The sequence below is a fragment of the Myripristis murdjan genome, chromosome 20 (assembly GCF_902150065.1).
Source record: "Myripristis murdjan chromosome 20, fMyrMur1.1, whole genome shotgun sequence".
NCBI classification, from domain to species: domain Eukaryota; kingdom Metazoa; phylum Chordata; class Actinopteri; order Holocentriformes; family Holocentridae; genus Myripristis; species Myripristis murdjan.
In genome coordinates, this window is record NC_043999.1 from 20,835,196 (window position 1) to 20,859,711 (window position 24,516).

Below are 24,516 nucleotides of genomic sequence, written 5' to 3' on the forward strand. Positions count from 1 at the left end.
GTCTTTAACCTTATCTGTTTTATGAAGTTCAGTGATTGTTCATAGCACTTATCTCTATCTATCTATCTATCTATCTATCTATCTATCTATCTATCTATCTATCTATCTATCAAATTTGCCATCAATCAGCCATACACCAACTAACCATGCATACTTTTATTGCCCCTGCCATTTCTGCTTAAGAGTTTGATGACTTTCTACTAAAATGCTGAGTGTCAAGTGTCCTTAATGCTAATCAGCATCCAGCTGCCTCCCCACAGGAGCAGAGGGCTGTTTCCTCACTGCTGTGCTGTGTAGAGGGGCTGTTCCCTCAGCAGATCCAGGCTCAGTCCGTCCAGAGTAGCGGCAGGGATGAGCGCTGGGGACTAGGCGGCAACGCAACGACGCATTTCACAGGTAAAAGTGGCTCTGGGACGAGCGGCACATCGTTTTCAATGCAGATGTAACCGTGTGCCAGCCTTTGCTGAGGTTCATTTTTTTCATTTTACGACGTGTGCCGACGGCTGAGGAGGCAGGCTACTGTGCGGAGTAAACAGAGGTTGAGAGTCGCATCTGCTTTGCGTTCAACATTACAGCGGTCCCTCAACTTGCAGCCAAGCCAAGCCAGCTACCTCGGCGCTCTCCTGTCTCTGCCGGGATTAGAGGATTTAGGACAACACAGTGACACTTTCAGGACACGGCGTCAGAGGGTGAAAGACTGAAGAGGTGGCATATTGTATTTTCAACTTGAGGCAGTGTGGCGGTGAGTGCCACTATATGCGGACTAGCTCCTATCAGCTGAAGGTTAAAGATTGCTGATGGAATTAGCCAGGCTATCGCTAGCTCCGATTCGTGCCGCTCTTCTGCTATGGAAGAACGTCATGCCAGTGTCCACTGAAAAATCACGCCATTTAATGTGTCCTTGCCTTTAGGTGAATTTATGTACCCGGTGGAATATTAATTAAGAGTTTTTACGAATCATTACGACTGACTCTTTTATTCGGTGTGTATCCAACACACTAAGCGGGTATTACATAAATATATTGTCAACTTCTAGAACCGGTTCGCCTGTTATTTCCACTATTTCATCCCCACACAATATGCTGTGGTGGGCGGCAGCAGGCAACGTGAACCAATTAGAGAAAACTGCGATTTTATTGAAATGAAGGACTTGTCGATGAGTTATCTCTATGCCGAAATTACCTGAGGACCAGTGGTAATGCGTACAGTGCTCTAAAAGTATGTACCTAAGCCATTAAGCGAAGCAACCTTAAACGGCCAGATGTTTTAAGGGACTTTGGCGTGCCGTCTCCATCCGAGGGAGAGCGGCACGAATCGGGGCTAGGCTAGCATGCTACGGCAGCTACCTGCAACGGAGCCAGCCGGGCTAGCATCCTGCCAAGCCTGTCAATCAATTTCTTGACTACATGATGACAACACTCAAGTCCAATATCTGGCTGTTCGTGTAAGGTCGGATGTTTTGGAATAACAAATAGCGAAAGGGAGAGAGCTTCAAATAGCCCTTGGCAAATGGTCTGCCAAGTTTAGGTTGCTTTGATGTTTGCATGTTGTCACTTTGTCACACCTGCAGCATGTTTGCATGATGATGGCTTCTGCTTGACCGCTCATCTCTTTCCCCCAGTCTTCAGCAGACATTGCCTTATTACCTTACCTGGACAGGCTGTAGCCAGTATAACTGCTCTAAATTCAGTTTGCTGTGATTGATAAATAGTTAAATATTTCACTTTCCACATCAAGCGATGGAATCTTTATTCACGGATGTCTTTTAGACCGTAAATGTTCAATTTTAATGAACACACTCATGGGATAAAACAAGTTGCGTATACTTAAGTATTTTCAAATTAAAAAAGATATATATATATCAGAATGTTGTTGCACTGGTCGATGGCTTTAATTGTGGAGGGTCTCGACCATAAATTGTTTCTGGCGGTCTTGTCCTGTCACTCAGGGACCTCTAGAGGCCAGATTGTCATAGCCAAAATTTAATCTGAGCTGCTCAAATGTAAGTTATTATTAAGTTATTACATAATAAGTTGCAGCATTGTACATCATCTCTTTGATGCCTTGTTAGGATATTTGTGTAGCCACTGGTTTTATACAACTAGAGTTAATCTGTCAGTGTCTGCGCTAGCCAGGGTTCCTTATTATTTTGGATCACTGTTTGACTATGTATCTTTTAAAATGGTCCAGGAGTAATCTGTGTATCATTTCCAGGACCTACCATAGCTCAGCATATGTCAAAGCCTGTTAGTAAATGTCAGTGGAAGGAATTTTTCTAGACAGAGTAGGCTGGATCCTCACACAAACTGCAGCTGACAAACTACAAAGCCAAAGCCATTATCATTGCAAAATGTAGCACAGACCAGGTCCAACTAATTTGCGATTACACTGAAAAGAGCAGACAGGAAAGGGAAATCTTAAGTGTGTGAGTTTGTGTGTGTTTGTGTGTGCATGCTTTTGTTGGGATGTGTGTGTGTGTGTAAGTGGTGGGTCTTTCACACATCCCTGGGACTGAGATGGTGTGTGAACGCAAGGCCCTGTTAGATGCCCTGAGGGGGGTGCGGCTGGGGTGAGGTATGGCAGGGTGTGTGTGTGTGGGGGGGTGTATTAGGAGGGAAGCGGCTCATTAATTCCTTCCAGCAGAGGAGGAAAGGGTTGGTCAGCTAAAATGGGGGCCCTCCACGGCTATGAAATGAGTCATACCAGTTCAACTTTCAGGAGTGGTCCAAAGAGCCAGCGATAAGTGAGGGCCAGGCTCTTTCCTGGTCTTGGAGGCGGTCTGGTATCCCAGGGCTAGACTATCTCTTTCCAGTCAGTGAACAGCACAACTGGCCTAATGCATCAGACTGACTGTCTCATCATACCAATCTAGGTGCAGTCATTTTTATCAGATCTAGCTAGGCATATCTGCCGTTACAGCCAGAGAAGCCACAGCACTATCTGCTCCAACTCTCTTCACAACAGTGACAGTCTGCTAAATCTTGTCTGTTTTATTGCCCCTGACAGTTAGTCTAAATAATTATCCTAAAATGTTTCTCTCTCTTACACACACACACTATATCACACTACATACACACACACACACTATATATCTAATATATATATGTGTGTGTGTGTGTGTGTGTGTCTGTGTGTATTATCTATATATATCTATACCTATATCTATATATAGATATAGATATACATAGATAAATGTTTGTCTCTCTCTTTACATCCTCTCTGTCTGTCTTTAGCATTTGTGTGAGGCCAAGTGCATCAAGAAAATGAGTTTTTCTGAGATGTATCTGAAACCTTTTTTTGAAAGTCGTCTGATGTTTGCCTGACTACAGGGATCCCCTCGGAGATCCCTACGTGATGTCACATGTGATGTCAGAGCAGAGGTGACGCAGGCGGGAGGCTGGTGGATGAAGCCAGCCAGAAACGTGTGAAATCTACTGACATCTGCCAGTGTGCCTCTCAAAGTGAGAATGCAAGGCAATGAAGTGTGATCTGAAGCATGAAATGGAATGCACGTTTGGTTTATATTGTTATATCTTGGCTGGATGGTAGCCCATGACCATATGTTGGGCAGATGGTTGATCTGCCTGCTTTGAGATTTGGTGATTTCTGCTTGTCAGTGTTATGCCAATGCGATGATTAAGCCCCAGAGACAAGCCAGACCATTCAAGACTCTGAGGGAGATTTTTCTCACTTGTTTACATAGCAGTTTTCCACATTCAACATGTCGTCAATCATGACAACCCTTGTTTTGCTAGGCTACAGTATGAGGGCAGACTACATTCTGTGAGAGAGTCTTTGCATCCCATCCGAAATCTGCATCACAATAATGTGTTAGCCTGCTGAGCCCATGCTAACTCTTTAGAAGAGACTGCCAGACTGCCATACTCTAAATGAATATGGTCCTGTGTAATTATATCCCATGTTTCAATTCCGAAACAATGATATATGGAATATTTAAAATTATGCATTGCATCAATATGAAATAGTCCTTTTAGCTGTATTTAGCTTGTTTCTTTATCACCTTTGTATCTCAGTAGGCTTTGTCTGGTCTTCAACAAGTTAATGAAATGTTAAATAAAATGCAAAATAGGTTAAATAAAAGATATTTAACAGCATCTGCAAAAATTTCAACAAGACTGGAAACACTATATTTCTATATTTTATTATATTTATAAGAAATACATATAGTTACGTGTAGCCTTTCCATGTCTGTGCAGAGTTCACGTATGGTGAAGTCTGACCTGCAAATGTGACCTCTCATGGTAGGCCAATACAAATTCTGGTTTGGGCACGTTGACCTTTGTAAGACACCGATCATTGTGGCCGTCCCTAATCGTGGCAATCTCATGTAATTCAGATTTGGACAGCACTGCTTTAGATGAACACACAAATAGGCTGCAGTTTGACTTGCTAACAGTGGTGGGGCAGGATTAGATAATACAGTAATATGATGATTTGGTTTGGGTAGCAATACAAGAAAACGAGTATGTGTGTAGCAGTAGCTAATCTTCTACCATTCAGTGTTGCTCAGAGCATCACAAGCTGATGCTCTGAACAACACTGCACAGAAAAAAGGTTGCCAACAGTGGCAACCAGACAGCACAAAATGGTTCACAGCTTTCCAAATGTGGTTGCCAAATTTAAGCGTTACTGTTGAGCCCTGGCATAATTGGGCTGTTTCCTGCCCTGTCACCTATTTTTGATACCATACATTTCTAAAGTACCAGGTATCAGTTTTCTTCTTCAAATTTGCTTTACCTTGTGATTTTTTTTTTTCTAGAAGCATGCTTATGTGAAGTTCGGATTAGCATGTCATTGGAGTCCGAGCCTAGCTTAATTGTTTGTGTCTTACCTTTCCCTCTACATTGTTGAGCGAGTGGTGTGCAGAGTCCACATCTGATTAGCAGAAAGCCAGTGCTTGCTGACCCTTTGATCAGTGTGTTTCTGGCTGATAAACCATGCCACTGTCATCTCCAGCGAGCTCTGGACCTTGACAGACACTAATTACCATGAAACTAGTTGGGCAGGCTCAGAAACAACATAGGTTTGGAATAGCTCAATGCAGGTGGAGCCCACTGTTGTGCAGAGCAGTGCCTCAGTGGATTAGCCTACCTGCTAATCTCGCCGTTCCCCGGGTCTCTTTTTGTCTCACACTACATGATAAATGTTGTCAAATGCTTTCATTGGATGCAGTGATTTTTGAAGCATTTTCCCTGGAGGATTTCCTCCACACGTGACTCAGGTGCCGTGTGCATTCAGTTGAAGAAAATCTCATGACGTCAATTGTTACATTTTAGCTGAACCAAGCTATGCCTGCGTTACAATGGAAAATTACTCCATTCACATAATTACCCTTATGTCATCTTACTCAGGCTAACGCTGGATGATGCACAGCTTTGAACTGTGCATTAACAAGCTATTGTAATGTTCTTGTGGACAAGACTATTGTTATTGAAATGTTCATTGGAATGAGACATTGATGTTGTATTAGTCTTGGAGGACCTTTTAATTTCTGGGCTAGACTAGTTTTTGACATTCTAAAATGAATTAGGACCAGACCTTAATGTTGTTGTCTGTGATGTGTTGGGATATGGTGGAATAAAACAACATCCCCCATCCCATCCTGTCTTTGATTTTGCTGCCAATAGAGTCTGACTGTATTAAGTTTTGGACTCAAGCAATGCAGTGGGAATATCTTAGCAGCCCACATGCTATTGTCTGTGAACTGCCATTCACAAAAGCAAAACAACGGTTGCCATGGGAGATGCTCAACAAAATAATGTATTGGGTGTTTTTTTGGCTAAACCTTTCCACATGAGCTAATTGACTCACAATGCACAGGCCCTGCCCACTGCTACTCTCTTCACCCAGAGGGTGTGGATGTTAGAAATAGCACATGGATTGCAATGTGGTAAGCTGTTTTGTAATAATCAGTGGAAACCTTTTTGTTGTAACCTTGCAGTGATTGTCAAATTAACATCATTATGTTCTATGATCTAAAGACTTGTAATCCTAAATATATTGTGATTGGTCCTGATTGGCCTTAAGTATTTCTGCATAGCTCCTTAAGCTGATCACACTGGACAGAAAAATTGAATGTGAGAACAAAGACGAATATTTTGGACTGAAAAAGGGCACATAGCCCCTCTTGGCAGTATGCCCACACTGCATGTTATAGTTATACCTGAAGTCCAGATCATTTTGTTTTCTAGGGGTTTGGTGAGGGTGAAATTTGGCCTTGGGTTGTTTGCATGTTTATTCCTCTGGCCTCAGCCATAACACACCCTTAGTTCCCTTCTCTGGGAGAAACCAGAGCTTGCCGAGAGGCTGATTGGAAACAGTTGCGACACCGTCGGTTCTCCTCCATCCTCACAGTGGCGCACTTCCTCAGGAAGAAAGATGGCCCTCCGCTGGACAATGTGATGTCACATAGATAAACAATTTGTGGACGCTGTTTGCTGAATGTGATGGCCTGTCATCTCTGAGAAAGCCATGTATGTGCACAGTTGTAACAGATGGAGGCCAGAGACTAGCCAAGTACACACCCACTTGGGTCAGTGGTGTGTAGATCCAGGCAGACTGGAACAATGCAGTCCAGAGGTGCGGCTCCTCTGGAATATTTTAGGAAGGGGACTTAATGTCTTTTGGGTTCCAGCCACTGGTCTATGAGTTATTCCTAGATTTCTTTGGTGTGCTATCTTTTTGCTGGAGCTTGCTAGGCTCAGATGAAGTTTCATCTAGTCCTAGGCCTGATTCCCAGGACAGGTTAAGTGATTAAAGTTCACTGGTTGGTTGTTTCAAATTGTCTCAATAAATATGGAGCCATTCCATTCCTTCAGGAATGATTTGCTTCTTTAGCTGTGCTCCAGACTATTTTTATTATATGTGAATCATCTTCACTCTCACACCTAGATCAACTTTAATGAATGTCAAAATGTTGTCATCTCCTCAATTTGTTTTGACCACAATGCAAAAAGTGTTTTTTATTTTGTTAGTTTGGGCATGTTTTCATACACTTCCATATCTGCACAATATCAATTTTTCACTGTCTAAAATCGTCTCCTATTTTAAACCTCTATACTGTGCTGTAGCAGAGTATAGCTCATAGTATCTCTACAGTTTAAAAACCACAACATCGCCCTTTTTTTGTTGCAGTTCTGTCTTCCCCCAGGCGTGATCCAGGTCTCTGTCCTGCATTGTTTGCCACCCATGCTGTCCCTTTCCTCCCTCACTCCCTCCCTCCTCCCTAACCATCCTCTCATCTCAGTCGGGCCATGAATAAGGAGCTGACACCAAACTGTCAACCTGCAAGCCGTCAGGTCCCTGCAGCCTGCCGCTGGTGTAGCCACCAGTAAGGGCACATGCCCCCTACACAGCTAAAAATGCTTGTATCTGTTTTTAATAAACAAGCCATGGCCTTGCCAAAAGTTCACCTGACTACTAAACAGGCTCTCTTACATATCTCAATGCATTTTTAAATGTAAACAATATTAGAGTAGGGTACAGTGAGCGGTTAGTGATGTTGAAAACGTGGAGACTAGTTTGAGGGTCCTCTGTAGGGAACTGCCAGCATCAGCCCTCATGTGGTTCTGTTTATTTTTAGCTTACTTAGCAGCATATGTTATCCATAAACTCCATCATTAATTTCTCTTTTTTGAATGAGCCACATCATTAAAATACAGCAGATCTGCACTTTTTTTTTTGTCAATTTCCAGACTCCAAAGCAGCGCACTGCCTGCAATGCCAATCTTTTTCACACAAGAAGCCATTGTAGCGAAACACAATGTTGTTGTGTTTTGGGGAATGAAAGCGGGCCATTGTTGCATGCTGTTGCTTGAGTCTGAGGTTTTATTTGATATAAAATGGGTAATTCCGTTGCGTAAGAGCATTAGTAGTATTTAAACTGAGCTTGTCATGGGAAGGAAGACGTGAGGTGGAGGGAGGGCAGAGTGTGTATGGGGGCAGGTCACTTTCCAGGGGGAAATCCTCAGTTTTGGTGATGATGGAGATAAGCCCCATTTAGTGATGATAGTAAGAGCAATTTGCCTCAGATTTGGGACTTAGCTAGATTTGGCAGCATATGGATTCACTGTTAAGCCACAATAATACACATATCAAAGGTGAATTGCTGTGTTAATGAACATGGCCCTGAACTTGAAGCTAACCCATAAGTCTATTCCTGTTTTGGGGAAGAGGTTTAATCAACAGGAAGGAAGGGGTGGTGATATTGATCAGATAATGATCTCAAAGTCAGACACTGAAGGACCCTTTAAAGTCCTGTTTTGGTTGTTGCCACTGCTTCGGCATAGGCTTGTGGAGTATAGAGGAGAGGGGTGACATTTCACAGAGAGATGCTTGTTTATCTTGTGCGTTTGGGTGAAAATTCTACAGTGACACATGGCCACAAGTGTCTTGTGTTCTATTTTTGTGGCATTTGGCTCAGAAGCACTGAGTGAGCATGGGATAAACACAGTAACTGGCCTATCGCCTAGCTCAAGTTGAAGCTGAGTTCATAAAATAACAGTCATTGACAAAACGGATTGCCTTTGTCCCATGCCCAGATGCTCATCTAGAAGCAAATGAAGTTTGCATTGAAATTGTTCACAGTGAACCCCCTACCAAACTTAAAACTAGCCTGTCCTTGAGGGATTACTCAAAACACAAATGGAAAGAGTTAAACTCGACAAAAGTATTAACTGGGTAAGCACCAAGAGTCAATCCTCCAAAACTAACAGGTTTAAGGTTTTAAATGAAAAAGATAATCGTATTAGAGGGCCAGACATACAAAGAGAGCAGCATTTCACGGTCTTAGATCCCGTTAATCACCTAGTAGGCTATCTCAGGGTTCAGGTACAAGGAAGAGGCAGAAAGGAGCAGGAGGAGAAAAGAGAGAGTAGTGGCTCTGCCCTCTGGGTCAGGTCTGCTTTTATTAGGGGTGTAACAATATATCGTGTCATGATACTTTGTAATACTAAAATGTGACAATAATCAGATGTCACAATGCACATATTGGAGAGCTGCATGCAACTGCATTCAAGTCATCTAACAAAACTAATAAATAATAAAATATTAGATCAGCAGTAGGAATGAAAAAAGTAAATTTACTTTTAAAAAAGTTACTGCATTTGGGAGAGCAGGGCATCCAGTGCACAGCCAAACAATGGAGAAAAATAAAATAAGACTACAAAAAAGATTAAGCCTGGAGCACCTAGAGGTTGAGGATGTTAAGAAGACAAGAAGAAAACTCATTGTTTAGCAGTGATTATGCCTAAGAAATTATTGTGATTTTTTTCTTAATGAGAAAATCGAATCCTGTGTTGTGAGTCAACTTGAATCATGAATTGAGTGAACTGTTAACATCCTACCTTTTTTTCCAAAAAGGTTCACTGGACCAGAGTTTTTCATCTTTGTGGAGCTAAAAAAGTGCTATAAAATAATACAAATAATAATTTGTTTGCAGCTGAATACACTCAGGACTGGCTAAAAGTCCGAACAGCATTTGACTCTGGCAAAGACTCTTTTACTCCTGTTGTTGAATGCCATTTCTTATTATGGACAGCCAGTCTGTGGGCAGTCTTGAAATGGGGAGTAGTGAATGATTGGTTACAGTCCTGTTGACAATGCAGTAAGCATGACGTACCCAAGGGCATTACATTATGACTGGAGACTGGTACACAATGGGTATCAATCAATTCGTGCCTGTCAATTCTGATATCTACTTTTATTAGTTCCAGTCATATCATTTTTTTTTATTAACTTTAAATTGGTATTGTTTTTTCAATATCCATCCCTAATCCTAATTGAGCTGTGCAAAAAATATAGCTGGGTATTAGGGATGGGCGATATGTTATCGTTTGCGATATATCGTCAAAAAAATTCCCCATGGTAAGAATATGTCATCTCGCGATAATAACGATAAACTCCTGTTGATGACGTAATTACGTGCGCAACGCACTCGCCACTGGCAGCCGGCAGCTCACACGTGTAGCCAGTGTTGCCAACTTGGCGACTTTCTCGCTAAATCTGGCGACTTTCCAACTCCCCATGGCAACTTTTTTTGTCAAAAGCGACTAGCGACAAATCTAGCGACTTTTCCTGGTGTTACTGGAGACTTCTTGTATTTTGGAAACTGACATGAAAGCTCGTATCGTTCCTCTGCAGTTCCTGTTCTCAGTGAGCAGCGGGTGCTGCCGCGAGCCCCTCCCCCGCCCCAAAGTCCTCACAGGTGGTCACAGCCTCGAGCCGCACGCGGCAGTCGCAGGCAGCTGCAGTCAGGAGAGGAGCAGAGAGGAGACCCACCACTCTGCGGCCAGGCAGCAGATGAATCGCGCATGCGCAAAGCCGCTGTTGGTCCCGCCTTTCCCGTAAATTTGTAGTTCTAAAACATATTTAGGATGTTTTTTACTCACTTTTTGTCTCTCCCACGACGTTATTCCTCTCCTACAGCGTCCATTACAATCACGTGCAAATTGCCAATTATGCAAATTAGGCGATGACGTCATTTGGCGGTGATTACAAAGGATGCAGTACAGGTGTACTACTTAAACTTAATTGGTATAGTTTAGTAGCGTATTTGACTACAGTAAGTATTATTTTTGAGCAGTATTTGTGGGGTTCTCAAGACTGAATGCGGTGATAGATTTGTAGTCAAAAAGATGGAGTTGAATTGTTTTATATTTTTTATCGTCACTTTTATCGTTATCGCAATAAATGCCAGAAATTATCGTGATAAAATTTTTAGTCCATATCGCCCATCACTACTGGGTATCACAATATTATTTTACACAGTACTGTATAAATTCTATAGTACCTTGTATTGTCTTGTATTTATGCATTTTATTGTCATATGATGATGTGACATCTACATTTAGTGCACTGTGTTAGGAAAGTGCATTGTACTAATTCTGAATGTGAATTTTGATTTAAACTGAGTCAATTTGTCACCTGATTTATCATATGCTGTGCTGTACATTTTATAAGTCTACCCAGGTGTTATAGAGTAGGTTGTTTTTGTAGGTAGGCTGTGACATATTCATACAATTTCAGTCCATTGTGTAGACTGTTGCAACAAATTGTGATGCAAATAGTATCGTGACCCATTTATCTTGATACATATTGTATCACAAGGTCCTTGCCAATACCAGCCCTATTTTTAAGGCATATAGGCAAAAAATTCCTCAGTCTTTTACAATAGAACCAGATGATTATTTTGAGATAGATGGAAGAGAAAAAGAGATTTTGGGAGAGAGAAAGAGAGAATGACGAAGAGGGAGTGCAACATCTCTTTTCACCAGTCCCTAATGCTGTCCCCTAATCCCCTAGTGCCTCACTGATGCCAAATATGAATGCTGCTTGGCTGCTAACAGCTACCTTACAGCCACTCTATATAGGTCTACAGGGAACCCACTGTAAATAGTGACATTTTGTGTTTTGACTGTAGTACCAGCAACCTTCTGAAACTCTTGTCGTCAGTGATGCCAGTGTTATTGTGGGTCGTTTTTGAGAGGGTTTGTTTATCTCCCTCTCTTCCTTCGCTCTGGATGTAGATGGGTTTGGTGCCGGTGTTTCCGAGTGAGATGGAGAGAGGGTTGTTGCTAGGAGGACTGGAGAAGAGAGGAGGGAGGAAAAGGATAGGCAACACCAGATGCTGGGAAGGCGGGCGATCTCGGTTTGTTGCGGCGACTCAGAATTGGGGTTTGGGGTTTTTTTGTTCTGTCCTCTCGACTGTCCATTTGGGTTGGGACCCATGACAAAGACAGGACACGGGCAGAGGGGATAATGGTTTTAACGTCACATTCTTTTCTCTCTTTCTTTTTGTCTCTTCCTGTCGTCCCCCTCTTTCTTGTTTTCCCAGTGATGGCCTCAGCTGCGCAGCTGTGCCGGTGATCCCGCCGCTGCGCATAGGGAAGAAGCAGAGACGCCTTGACAACCGACCTCCCTTCCTCTCTCTTCCGATCAAAAAAAAAAAAAAAAAAAAAAAAAAAATAGAAAAACAGAAAACACACCAGCATAAACAAATGCGACCATGTACAGCGTGGAGGACCTCCTTATCTCTCATGGATACAAACTGCCCCAACACACCTCCTCCTCCACCCCTACCCCAACCCCTGCAACCTCGTCCCGCCAGGCGCCCCCCCCCTCACCACCGTCCTACAACAAACGCCATGAAATTCTGGAGAACAGGCCTGGCCACAGGACAGTGAACGGCTACGAGAGAGGGGCTGGGGGGCCTTATGGGAACAGTGGTGGCACCAGGCAACCCCAAGCCTACAGCGGCAGCTGCCCCAACAACAACAACGAACCCAGGGACAGGAGCCAGTCCAGACGAGAGGGTGACAGCCGGAACCAAGGTGACACCCACTCCTTGGGCGAGTCCCTGACCTCAGACAGCGGGTGAGATGTAGTCTGTTGTTATACTTTGAGACCAATCATATGCCTCTGCCTGACCAACACTTTTGCATGCTCTTGTTATTGTCTCTGTGGTTGTCCTTTTTGTTTATTGTAAAATGACAAAATCAGCCTTTTCTTATGGTGCTTTGAAAGATCAAATAAATAAAGTTAAAGATTTGGTCAAGGATCTTTTACATGAGGATTTTGCACCACATTTTGAGTGGAATTGCCTCACACCATCTCTCAATCCCTCTCTCCATCACTCTTTTCCGCTCATCTCTCCCTCCCTGTGTCCCTGCCTCCCATTTCATCTTTATTTCCCTCCCTCTCCCCCTCTTCCCAATAAAGTCATGGGCTGGGGAGGAGGGATAATGTGTGCTGGAGTCTTAATCTGCCACATGGGACATTGGAGTTGTAAACAAAGCTGCTGTTGGGCAGACCTCTGTGCCCCATTTGAGCACGCCCATTCTCTCTTTCTCTCTCTCACTCTCTCTCTGACATACACACTTTCACAATACAGGTACACATAAAGACTCACAGGTTTGTCAGACCCCCCCAAAGCATGATCAATATGCTTGACCCAACTCAACTGTTTCAAAGGCATTATGTGTCCTTATATAATGCATGCCCCATTAATAATACAGGTTTCATATAGGGTTTATTTAAATATGTATATGGAGGTTAGGCTATATTTAGCACAGTCTGGAGTTATGCAATTGAAACCCTCCTGGGTAAAGAGTGTTAAAATGTATGACGTTTCCAGAGATATAGCCTAGCTGCAGCCAATCTGTTTTTTCCTGAAAGCAGGCCTGTTTAGTTTGCCTATTCGCACCAGTTCTGGGGGTTAGTGTGCTGTAACTGAGACAAAGTCAATACAGCTGTTCCCATGTCCACACAATTAGACAGGCTTGTCAGTTTTTTTCCCTTTTTCCTTACATTTTGTTTGGATGATTTTCCTTTTTTGCCCCTAATCCCTTTTTGCCGACAGCCAGTGACAGAGCATCTGAAAATAGTCATATGACCTTGAATAATGTCAATGGGTGTGTTAGTGATTTTTTTTTTTTTTTTTTTTTTTTTTTTTGGAGACGGGTAATCCGCATTTTCATGTCTCTCCTCTGCCAGTGCTATCAGAGCATTCTATTGGGAATCTGGGAATTGCTAAGACATATGTTCTGCAATTTCAGTCTGTTGTTTGTTGATCCTTCTTTTTTTCCCCTCATCCAAATCCGTTTTGCCTGGCAGCTTTTAGTTTAGATAAGGAACAGGCCCCATCTTGGCACTCCCATTAGGCAGTGCTACTTAGACCCAATTAAACTAATGATGGTAACTCATCTTACATGAGATGCCCCGAAATGCAGCTGATTGGCATGGCTGACTCCCCCCCAGCACATGTCTCTGGCCAATGATGATCATGGATGGAAATGTCAAGGACGCTCAGCATCCTCGGCCCTGGGGGCGTACACATGTGCATGCGTCTTGTTTACATTGTCAGTCAGTCATTCAGTCACTCCACAAATAGCCAGAAATAACCTGGCTGTATCCAGAGATCACTGAGCCTTGCTGCAGCCCATCACAACTGCTATCACTAAGTCCCCTCACATGTAGGAGCACTCCTTATACAGTTCCAGTGAGGCATTACTCCTTTTGTCAGGTCCAGAGCTAAAGAACAGTAGAGTAGAAAGATGATTGTGAGCAAATCGTCCTCTGAGTGGTTGATCTGTCTTGAAGGACATCCAGGACTACCAGCTACACTGTGTCATTGTGTAATGTGTTCATTATGCCCCAGAGAGAATCACAGTACCAATCACAGTACAGATGCTGTGCTACTTATGATCATATGTCTCCATCTAGTGGGATATGTGTTGTAGGCTATTGCTATTTGTTATTGGTTTCATCTTTTTGCCTTTTTTCTTCTTTCATCCTTATTTTATTGACACTAAATAGTGAGAAATTAGTTTGAAAATTTAAGCATTTCAAAGTGATTGTAACTTTTGGGGCAATGTCTTCAGTGTGTCTTGTTCCCTTATTGTATTAGCTCATTTCTAAATCAGTTTATAGTGAATCATTATAGCTTTCCTTGTGTGTTTCCTCAGATTCTGTGATGGTCCCAGAGGTCAGCAGTTGCAGTCCAAGGATGTGTCCTACTGGAGGAGGAGGGGCCAGGACTTCACTGTGCTGCTAGACTATGCTGACTTCAGAGAGCCCCATGCAGGAGGACAAGGGGGCTACATCAGGCCAGAGGCACCACAACAGCCAAGAGGCCAAGATGTTTCTTTAGAGGAGCGCCAGAGAGCAACCCAGGAGAGGCAGCGCTGGGCATCCCAGGCCCAAGTCCAGGCCCAAGCCCGCTCTCGCGAGAGGGAAGCTGCTCTGCACCAGTGGAGGATGGCTGCTGAGAGGAAGTGTCAGAGCTTAGGGACTGATGAGTGGCGTCCGGCTGTGAGCTTTGGCCGCCAGCTGTCAGAGAATGAAGGTGAGCGCTGGGCACAGGAGCAGCAGCGGCTTCATGCCAGGACACCAGAGGGCATGGTAGTCCACCCCAGGACCAAAGCCAAATCTCAGTCCCTGCCCAGGATGATGCAGCCTGACAGCCTGCAGTATGTGGACATGACCTCGTCTGGTCATGAGATGTACAGGAGGGTCAATGGCCACCCACTGTCACCCCACGACCTTTACAGGGCTCCCCGCTGGCCGGAGAATGGCAGACCGGCTAGTGCCAGCCAGCTCTCCATGACACCAAAGCCCCGCTTCACTCGACCCCCCAGACCCCCTTCATATGAGGTGCACCAGCAGATCAGGGGAAGCTGTGAGGTGTTGTCTGGAAGAGAGTCAGCAGTTCCCCAGGCCAGGGACAGAACACCACTTCCCCTGTCCAGGACAGGTGACCCCCAGTTGGACTATTTTGCACAGGACTCTGGACCCCCTGGATACATCCCTCCCCCGTCATATAAAAGAGCCCCTATAATGAGAGGGGGTCACCGGGGCTATGGTGAAATCCCAGTTGACTACAGGTAAACTACTCTTTGTCACACATACATAAATTAAGCCTTGTTTAGCGCTAAAACATGGTCTTTACAGTGTTTTCTAGGAATGGGCTTGTGTCATCTGTCTGTATTAGCTGTATGTTACCCTCGACAAAAATACTGCTACTCATTTAAAGGTTTGTTCATGAACTGATTTACTTTTAATTAATTGATTACATTATATTGTCTTTGATCAACTAATTTATTATTGAAAGACTGATAGTATGTGACAGATGTTATACAAAGATGTAATACACATAGGGTTAGGTCACATTCTGTTGTTGATGTGGTTCTAAGTTAACAAAACACCCAGATTATTCGGTCCTCAAGCTGACCGAAGCTTTTAATTGAATACCCAGTTCCCCTCCATGATATACACTTGTGTCTACCCCCATCCCATTTGTCAACACTGGCGATTGACACAGGTGTTTTTAACAAATTGGAATTTGTTAGATTTGCGTACTGTCAACTAAGTGCAATGAATAAACACGTAGAAGTTAAGTACTATGTATTTGAAATTGTCTTTGCCCTTTCCCCCCCGACAGCTTATGTAAAAGGTTTAATAAGGGATTCAAGAGGATTCAGATTTGATATGAAAGTTTTACATGAATATGGTTTCGGGTTTGATAAAACACTTTACAACCCCAACTCTAAATGTATTTAGACAGGTTAAATAAAGCTATATTTAGCTGTCGTAAAGTTTAAAAAAATAGTTTCTGTGCATGTCAGTATACCTAGAAAGTACCAGAGCAAATAAATACTGATTAAAGCTTTAAGGGAGAACTGATATAATAACTAATATAATTGTCATGATGACAACATTACAATGATAATTTGTCACTGATAAAAGATGGACAATAGTTATTTATTACATTACCTTGTATGAACAGTAACACTTGAGGAGCCGTGTTTAGTTTAATCATCATTTTAGGTATAAAGTGAACACTTGCACAGAGCATTAGTATGTATTAGGCATAGGCCTAAGACTAGATATAGAAATGTAAAGTAGTGCAAATTTATAAAACCACCTAGAGCAGTTTGTAATGACAAAACAAAAAGCTCCAGGCAACACACCTTAGCTGTGATTTAATGTCAGTATATCACACCTAGTAGTGTATTATGGAGTAATTAATTACTGCATAGATAACTTTCTGACTGTTGGCCAGTGTCATGTCACTGTTTACAAATGCTGCTTAAATATACATGTGGTTCTAAATTTAGTTATTGCCCCACTATAATATCACTTGATAGTATCAGCATTCAAATGTTATTTTGCTGCAGGCAAATTCACTTGTTCCTGAAGAAAGATAGAACTGCACTTTAATGCATTACCTCACAAGAATATACAGCTCCACTGATTACTGGTGTTAAAAATATGAGAAATCTGAAAATAACAGTACCAAATATAATTATTTGCAAAAAAGCTCAGCTCAGATAAATCTACTCTAAAACTCAAGTTCAAGTACAGTATCTTTTCAACATTCTCTGGTGAAATTTGTTCATATTTGTTTTAACTGTCCAATGCAGTGAGGCTACATGATCTACTCTGAAATATAGAGGTGCTACTCTCTAACTCTCTAAGCAAATGTAAAATGGCTTATGTCCTTTTTATTATTTTACTATCATGTACTATTGTGCTACTATTTGATTAAGTCATTATTATGCAGACAAAGTGCATCTGTGTTTTTGTAATTCTCAGGTACAGAGGGGATGTGTACCAGCAGATGCAGATGGCTCCAGATGGATCTCACTGGTTCAGCAGACATCCTGCAGGTCCCTGGCCTGACCCCCAGAGAGAGAGAGGCATACCTAGCCAGAAGCAGCTCTACCCTGTCTATACCACCCAGGAGCGTCCTGGCGGAGGGGTCCAGTACATCCCCTTTGATGACCCACGTGTTCGTCATATTTCCTTAGCTCTGGGTGGAAATTCCCTGACGGATGCTGACAAGATCCGCCACATTCGCAATGAGCTTCCCAGCGTCACCGTGTCGGAACCTGTGTCCGACGACAGTGCCTTTTTACCCCCACCGTTGGGGCCCTTCATCGCGGCAAAACCGGCAGATGATACCAACCAGACGTCTTCTAGCGACTTTGACAATGATAATAACAGGTGGCACAGTGATTTGCACAAAGAGACTGTCGACAACTTCCCAGCAACTGACCAAAACTGCAACAACAGATATCCCAAAAATCATCGTCCTCCTCCCTCGCCTTCCTCAGCCTTCCAGGCTCCACAATCAACATCCTCCTCATCCCGCCAGGGCTCCAGCTCAGAGCAGGGCTTTGCAGAAACCATCACCCAGGTAAAGAAGATTGTCCCAGATTCAGGGCCAGAAAGCAGGCACAGTAAGAGAAGGGTGAGCGAAACCATCTTCTGCCTTGTGTCTGTCCCCATTCACATGCCGGCTAACATTAACAAAGACTTAGCGGCAGATCAGAACAATAATGAGACAATACCAAGCCTGACGGTCACCAACACAGACAGCATCACCTTAGGCCACACAGAGAGACAGAATCTCCGGAGCAAGTCGATGACTGAGATGCCCATCAGACCCCACCACTCTCACTTTCACACCAGCAGCACATCCTCAATGAGGAATTACAAGAGGGCACCTCTAAGGAAGGAGATAATAGATGCCTGGGCCCTCCAGGCCAATGAAGACAAAGAGCTATGCTACTCTGGGTCCTGGCCTGGAAACCAATACCGCAACCAGGAGACGCAGACCAACTCACCTTTGACTGTGGTGAAAAGCCCAGTCCCCCAGAGCCCTCCTGGGGGGCAGGAGCCTGGCCAGTCTGCCTCAGACACAACCACAGACAGTGGTGTGGGAACAGATAGTAGCTCTTCCTATGGCTACCCATTGGCAGGCCAAAAGAACCTCCATCCCTCCAGCAACAGCGCTTTCTCCCGTCTCAGCCTCATCCAGCCGACATCACTGCAACCCTCACAACAAGCCTCATCCTCCCCATCCAAGGAGGAGCGGGACCAGGGAGACCAGCAGCCATCCTCCCCTAGGAAGAGTTACTCCAGTCCCCCAGACAATGCAGAACAAGTGGCCTTTGGCCAGTTCCTCCTAAAGCCAGTGAACCGACGACCATGGGATGCGATAGGGGAGCTGGAGTGTTTCAATAAGGAGCTCCAAGACACAATTAGCAAAAGACCTAATGTGGAGCAGTGCATTGAGGATCTGGATGAGGTGCATAAGAACATTTTAGAGCTGAGTAAATCAGGAGATCAATCTCAGAACCCAGCACATTTCACTCCTGGTCCAGACCCAGGCAGGGAAGCAATCAGTCTTCCATCAATGCACGTAGACAAACCCAACAATATGAAAATCAGATCAGAGTCCTGGGCCTCTGCCACTGATTTAGACAACAGAGACATAAAGAGTGCATTCTCTAGGCCACAGGCCAACACCACACCATCAACAAATGAGCTGTCCATACTCTCAGACCCCAACCCCAGAGACTGCTGCCTCCTGTCCTCACTACCCCCACACACTGACTCCAACCGGATCTACAGACAGGACATTCCAGTCCCCCAAGAGTCATTGCTAAGGGATGTGGGGTTAACTGTCTACACAGAGACTTCTGGAGGTCCTGGACAACCAATCCAACGTTCACTCTCAGTCCCATCTCCACTTGATCACCCAGAACTTAGTCAGTCTGTGCAGCTGGCATGGGAGAGTAGGACAACACATAGTAAAAATAATGGTGGCTCTGAGCACAATTTACCTAAAGAGCTACAAACTGAGATGGAGACTGAGAGAAAGGCTAAAGCAGATAGCATGCCACAATTTAGGGGTGAGTTGAATCTGAACACCTGTAAGACCAGGGGTGAACACAGCAGATCACCCAAAGGTGATGGTTCGCCACATATCACCAGGCTGAGCAGGGAGGCTTCATTTGCTTTTGAGGGCAATGATGTTGATGAGAAATACTCCATCTCTGAGCCCCTTACATATAAAAATGAGTCAACAATAGCTGACAAGCATCTAGAGAACCTTCTGATTCAGGAGAAAGCCAATGCTCTCCCTGCAGAGGACCTCAGTAACCTGTATGAGGTCAAATATGCAAAAGGCATCCCAGAGAATGAGTCCATCGAGGAGAGGGCAGCCAGGATCCTGGGCATCGCTGTTCCAGTGGAGGCCTTGGGTGTGTCTGACAAACAGATAGAGGACAAGCAGGACCCAGATGTCAGTTTAGACATTAATGCGTTCCCAGGAGAGACTGAGGAACACAGCCCAGACAGAGAGACACAGCAGGTGATGGGACAGTGTGAGCAAGTGATAGAGGAGTCCCTGATTAACCAGGGATCAGAGACAGAGGAAGAGAAGGTGACAGGATCAGGTGTGGACAGTGTAGAGGGTGAAGATGCACAAAAGCCCAGCAGCAACCACAGTGACAATGAAGACAACCATGATAGTGAGACTCAGACAGTGGTAGTGCTGGACCTCCCTGAGTTCCCACCCAGTAAGCTTCCCCTGTCCCTACCTGTCACCCCTGATGAGAAGCTAGTTCTGAGCATGTGCAGTTGGGAGAAGAAGGGACGAGGTGGAGCCTCTAAGTTAATTGAATCCTTGCAGGACAAGCTAAGCTCTTCTGCCTCTTCATCTCCAGGCAGGTCAAACACAGACAGAATGGCTCGTCTGAAGGAGCTGGACTCAGTATCTCGAATAAGACGCCTCAGTCTCAAAAGTTCAGACTCTGGAGGAGAGGTTGACTCTGAGGATAGAGAGGAGGATATAGAGGAGAGTGAGGCTCAGGAAGAGATGAAAGGGGAGGTTACAGAGAAACAAGAGGAGGAGGAGGAGAAGCAGCTGGACGAGGAAATAACAGACGAGCTTGAGAAAGCACATGAAACACATGAGAGGGCAGAACCTGAAGAAGAGGAGTTGGAGGTAAATCAGGAAGTACAAAAAGAGCAGGCAGAAATACAACTTAAAATCAATGAAGAAGAGATGAATGCTGAGATTGCACTAATAGTGAAAGATAAGGAGGAAGAAAAGATTGAATTAGAAACAGACACAGAGGAAGGAGAGGTAGACATGGAGCTGAAAATTGAGGAGAATGACCAAGAAAAAGCAGCAGAGAGGGAGACGGATGACGAGAATACACTTGCGGTCAACAGAGCAGAAGAGACACAAGAGACTGAACAAGACGTGCCCAAGCCAAAGCAGCGCACCAGGCTCCAGAAGCCTCCTCTGCTTCCGAAACCCCGCAGTGTTCCCAAGAGAGAGATCACCCTGCCACTGAGTTTCAGCAGCAGCACCTGTGGCTCCTCAAATATGGAGGATGAGGAGATGCTCTCCGTCTCAGGTAGGAACAAAAGAAATTAGACATAATCCATTTCATAGGCATTGTTGTTGCTTCCACAGTGAAGCAGCATCAGAGCAAATGAAAAAGGAATATACTTGGCAAGTTACTATGTATTCAAATAAAAAATATTATTGACTGTCATCCTATTGCAGTTATCTTAGGATTTCCAAGTCTAAGTGGAAATAACATCTTTCTCATGTGTTTTTAATTGTGTCCTCATCTCTTCTTATCTCTCTTTTCTCATCAGACTCATATGACCCCAGTCGAGTGGAGAGAGTGTAACTCATATTGGCTTCACCACTGTGGAAATCTGTCCTTTTCAAGTTAACAGCTTTTTCCAACAGCAAAGCTTTCATCTCACCTCACAGCTTAGTCTGCTGTGACCCCCAGTGTTGTTACACAATAGTCCTCACAAAAGTGACTGTCCTGGTGCTGCAAGAGCATTTTTACAGCCAAATAAAGGTACCACTGGTGCCAATTCTCCAAGCCTTCACTCTTTTTCAACCTCCTCATCCTCATCCTGCTTCCATTCTGTCCATCTCTCAAAAGTTTTATTTTGCTTAAACAAGAAAAGGTCCTCTTATTTCACTTTCCAGAGAAAAATGCATGTCATTGTTCCATTCTGCACTTGGGCTCCTCTTGAGCTTTAGTGTCGAATATGAATGTAAAAGTGCTTCTGCTCTTCAAACAAAAGAAATGTAATAGAAAAACAAAATAAGAAAAAAGTATTGCGTTACAATCAGTGTTAACCTACACCAAATGTAAATAAGAAAGAGGTATGAGATTTTATTTAAAAAAAAAAAAAAAAGGATTGAAACATTTCATTGCTGAAGAAATGTATATTTTCTTACTTATGTTAAGAAAAGACTAGATTTTTGGAAATGTAGTTGTGGGGTGTATTATCAATAATGATCCCCCCTGCTCTTTATTCTTATACTTGTGTGATAGAGAATGTACTTAGAGAGCCTGGATTGGAATGAGAAACACTGTGGTCCTTGAATAGATTCACTCAAGAGCAATATTGTTGTTGTACGGGGCTTTCGTGTCAAATGTTCTGAGTAGCAGTAAATCTCCAGTGCAAGGAGCTGATCTCATTTAAATGCCTGCTTTAAAGCTATACCTTTTGGTACAATTTAGGGGAGTTTCACTGCTAAGATTACTGGCTTTGTGTTACTTGCGAGCACCTGATAATCTCTTCAAGTACTCAGAGATTACACTTGGTCTGTTATGTTCTTAGTGTCACTCCCACCCAACTCTTCAGCTACATGATTTTCTGTGTCATCAGTTGTGCTTGTTCTCTCAGCATCAGCAACTGCAACATGTATTAGAAATACCTGATTTTGGAAATGTGTTTATTTTTGTTAGTCAACCCCTCATACTGTACAAAAAGAAAATATATATTTTATGGCATTAACAGAAGTTTGTATTTAACCTTGCATTTTTCTTTGCTCACATTTGGATTTCAGTTTTACGTGTGAAAATAGATTGAATTTCAGAAGTGCTTTTTTTTGCAAGACATGATAGATGTAGCTATATTGATCGCAGTGTGCCTTGTACACACTACTGTTTCTGTGGAGAAGTCTATTTGTGTGTAGCACATACAGTATTTTCAGTGTACAAATCCTAGTTTTACTCATTTAAACTGGACATCCGTAATCCATTTTACTTTTGTGAAATAACAAAATCTGGCATTATTTTGGCAATAATACTAAATATTAAGCTAAAGATGCTTAATATTGTTGCTGTACAGAACATTGCTGTTGGAATACTTACTGCGGTATCTGAAAGTGTTCAATATTTTAATGTAACGTTTGACATATCAGTGCTTTATAAGTCGAGAACATAACTGGCAATTGGTTTACACGCTCTTCACTTATGGGGTAGCAATACAAGAAAAGTGAATAACATACCAAACAAAACTATGCTATGCATTAGACACAAACATTTACTGGGTTTAATACCAAATTGAAAGCTAAAACTGGGTTTTCAGCATATGATTTGCTTGTTTGATCATGTCACTTGGAAGACTGCTGTTGTCTTTAACCCCCCTGATCCACCTGTATTTGATGTCGAACTTGTTGGATCTGGTTCTAGACTTGCATGAAAGTGGCTTTCACTCGAGTTCATCAGTGAAAGTTCAATATGCAGTTTGTCATTGTCCTGTTAGCAACCCAGTACCTGTACCTCTGTGTTCCAGGAAGACTAATGTTATCTGGTCATTCTCATAGATCTTTTTGTACTGCAAGTTATTTGTAACATATATAGACTATTGGTGCACATCTTGCTTTGATATTTTCTATTTTCATACAAAGTCTGTACAGCTTGTTTTGTATGCGCCGGCATCCCTTTTTTTTTTTTTTTTTTTTTTTTTTCGTGCATGAAATGCGTAAGAAGTTACAGAGAAAAAGGTGTATTTGCATATAATTGCATTTGGTACTATATAGTCTATCCAATAAACAACAGTTATATTTCATATAATGCATATTTTATTTTCAAAGGTTATGCTACATATTTAAAACAGAACAAGGTATTTTTAGATTATTGTGAAAAGGGAACTGTTTTTGAAGGCACAACATTTGTCTATTTGGCATGATCATTAAGAATGATCATAAACAGAGACAAGTGTGTGTTATTGTAAAATACTACAGACTATTCATAAATAAAAGTCTTTGCATGTAAAATCTTTGCCTCTTTATTTAATTGCATCCATTTAGAATCTACATGAATCTACACATTCAGTTCAAACATGCAAGTTAGACAAAGTTAAGTAAGTTTCTGACATAAGGGCAGAATGATAATATTATGATAGAGAGTGTTGAAATACATCAGTGATTCACTCCCACACAGGAAAGTCAGGGTTTAGCCACAGAACACAGCTAAAGCTGGTGGGGATGTAGTGTCTTGCACAAGGACTCTCAAGCGAAATGTGTGATTTGAACCAGGCTAACCTGCTGGACACTCAGGACAGATGATTTATCTTAATGGTAAAGGATTTCAGCAGCATAATATTCAAATATAAAATACCATGCAAAATTGCTTTAATTTGATGCAACATAGCCTTAATGTTCTAAAAACATGTCTTGATAAATATATCTTGCCACAGCACAGTGTTCACACAGTTTTCCATTGAAACTGAACTCACCTCCGTGTAACTGGCGAGTTAGAAAATAGAAACAGTAGAATCAAGTTAGAGAATAACAGTCTCTTTTGGGGTCTTAAATGAGACTAAGGACTACCTATAAAAAAGAAATATAAAAGAAAAGAAAGAGAAGAGAGGGTGCAGGGGAACTTGCGATAAGACAGACATTGAATCCAGTGAACTGCTTGGAAGGCAGCTCTGCTCCATCACTGAGAGACAGGTCAAGTCTTGCTGCACACTCAGCACTTTCTGTCAGGAATTCAACTGGAAAAGGAGGCGAAGGGGAAAGAGGAGGAGAGAAGAAGAGAGGAGGAGGAGAAAGAGGATGTACAGTGGCAAGCAAACACCGCAGACCAAAGAGAGGGGAGGAGAGAGAAGAGAAGAAAGTGGCAGCACTCTGCTTTTGATCTAATGATTTTACTACCACTAGTAATTTCATAAACTAAGCTTCTAAAACCAGCTTCAGCACTAATGGCCAGCAGCAGCCAATCAAACGCCTCTCAGTCTCAAGTGCTCAGTGGGCCGATTCAAGTCAGTGAAGCTTAACTTTGCATTGGAAAATCTGACAGAATACAGTCTGTGTGCGGCTGTACAGGCAATCTTCAGAATCAAAGAATATGTCACTGCTTTGTTGCCTGACTGTCC

The 24,516-nt window shown here is 43.0% G+C and overlaps 1 protein-coding gene across 3 annotated transcripts; it reads left to right on the forward strand.

Moving 5' to 3' along the window:
- Nucleotides 1-300: 300 nt before the first annotated feature.
- jcada (junctional cadherin 5 associated a) lies at nucleotides 301-23,413 on the forward strand. Of its 3 annotated transcripts, none has more exons than XM_030079258.1 (5): nucleotides 301-396; nucleotides 11,855-12,393; nucleotides 14,484-15,401; nucleotides 17,113-20,732; nucleotides 20,980-23,413. In XM_030079258.1, the coding sequence occupies exons 2-5, from the start codon at nucleotides 12,026-12,028 to the stop codon at nucleotides 21,012-21,014; spliced, it is 4,941 nt and encodes a 1,646-aa protein (XP_029935118.1). In that variant the 5' UTR covers nucleotides 301-396; nucleotides 11,855-12,025; the 3' UTR covers nucleotides 21,015-23,413. The 3 variants fall into 3 exon arrangements, with proteins under 3 accessions (XP_029935118.1, XP_029935120.1, XP_029935119.1); XM_030079260.1 differs by lacking the exon at nucleotides 301-396 and adding an exon at nucleotides 465-742; XM_030079259.1 differs by lacking the exon at nucleotides 301-396 and adding an exon at nucleotides 10,559-10,582.
- The last annotated feature ends 1,103 nt before the right edge of the window (nucleotides 23,414-24,516 follow it).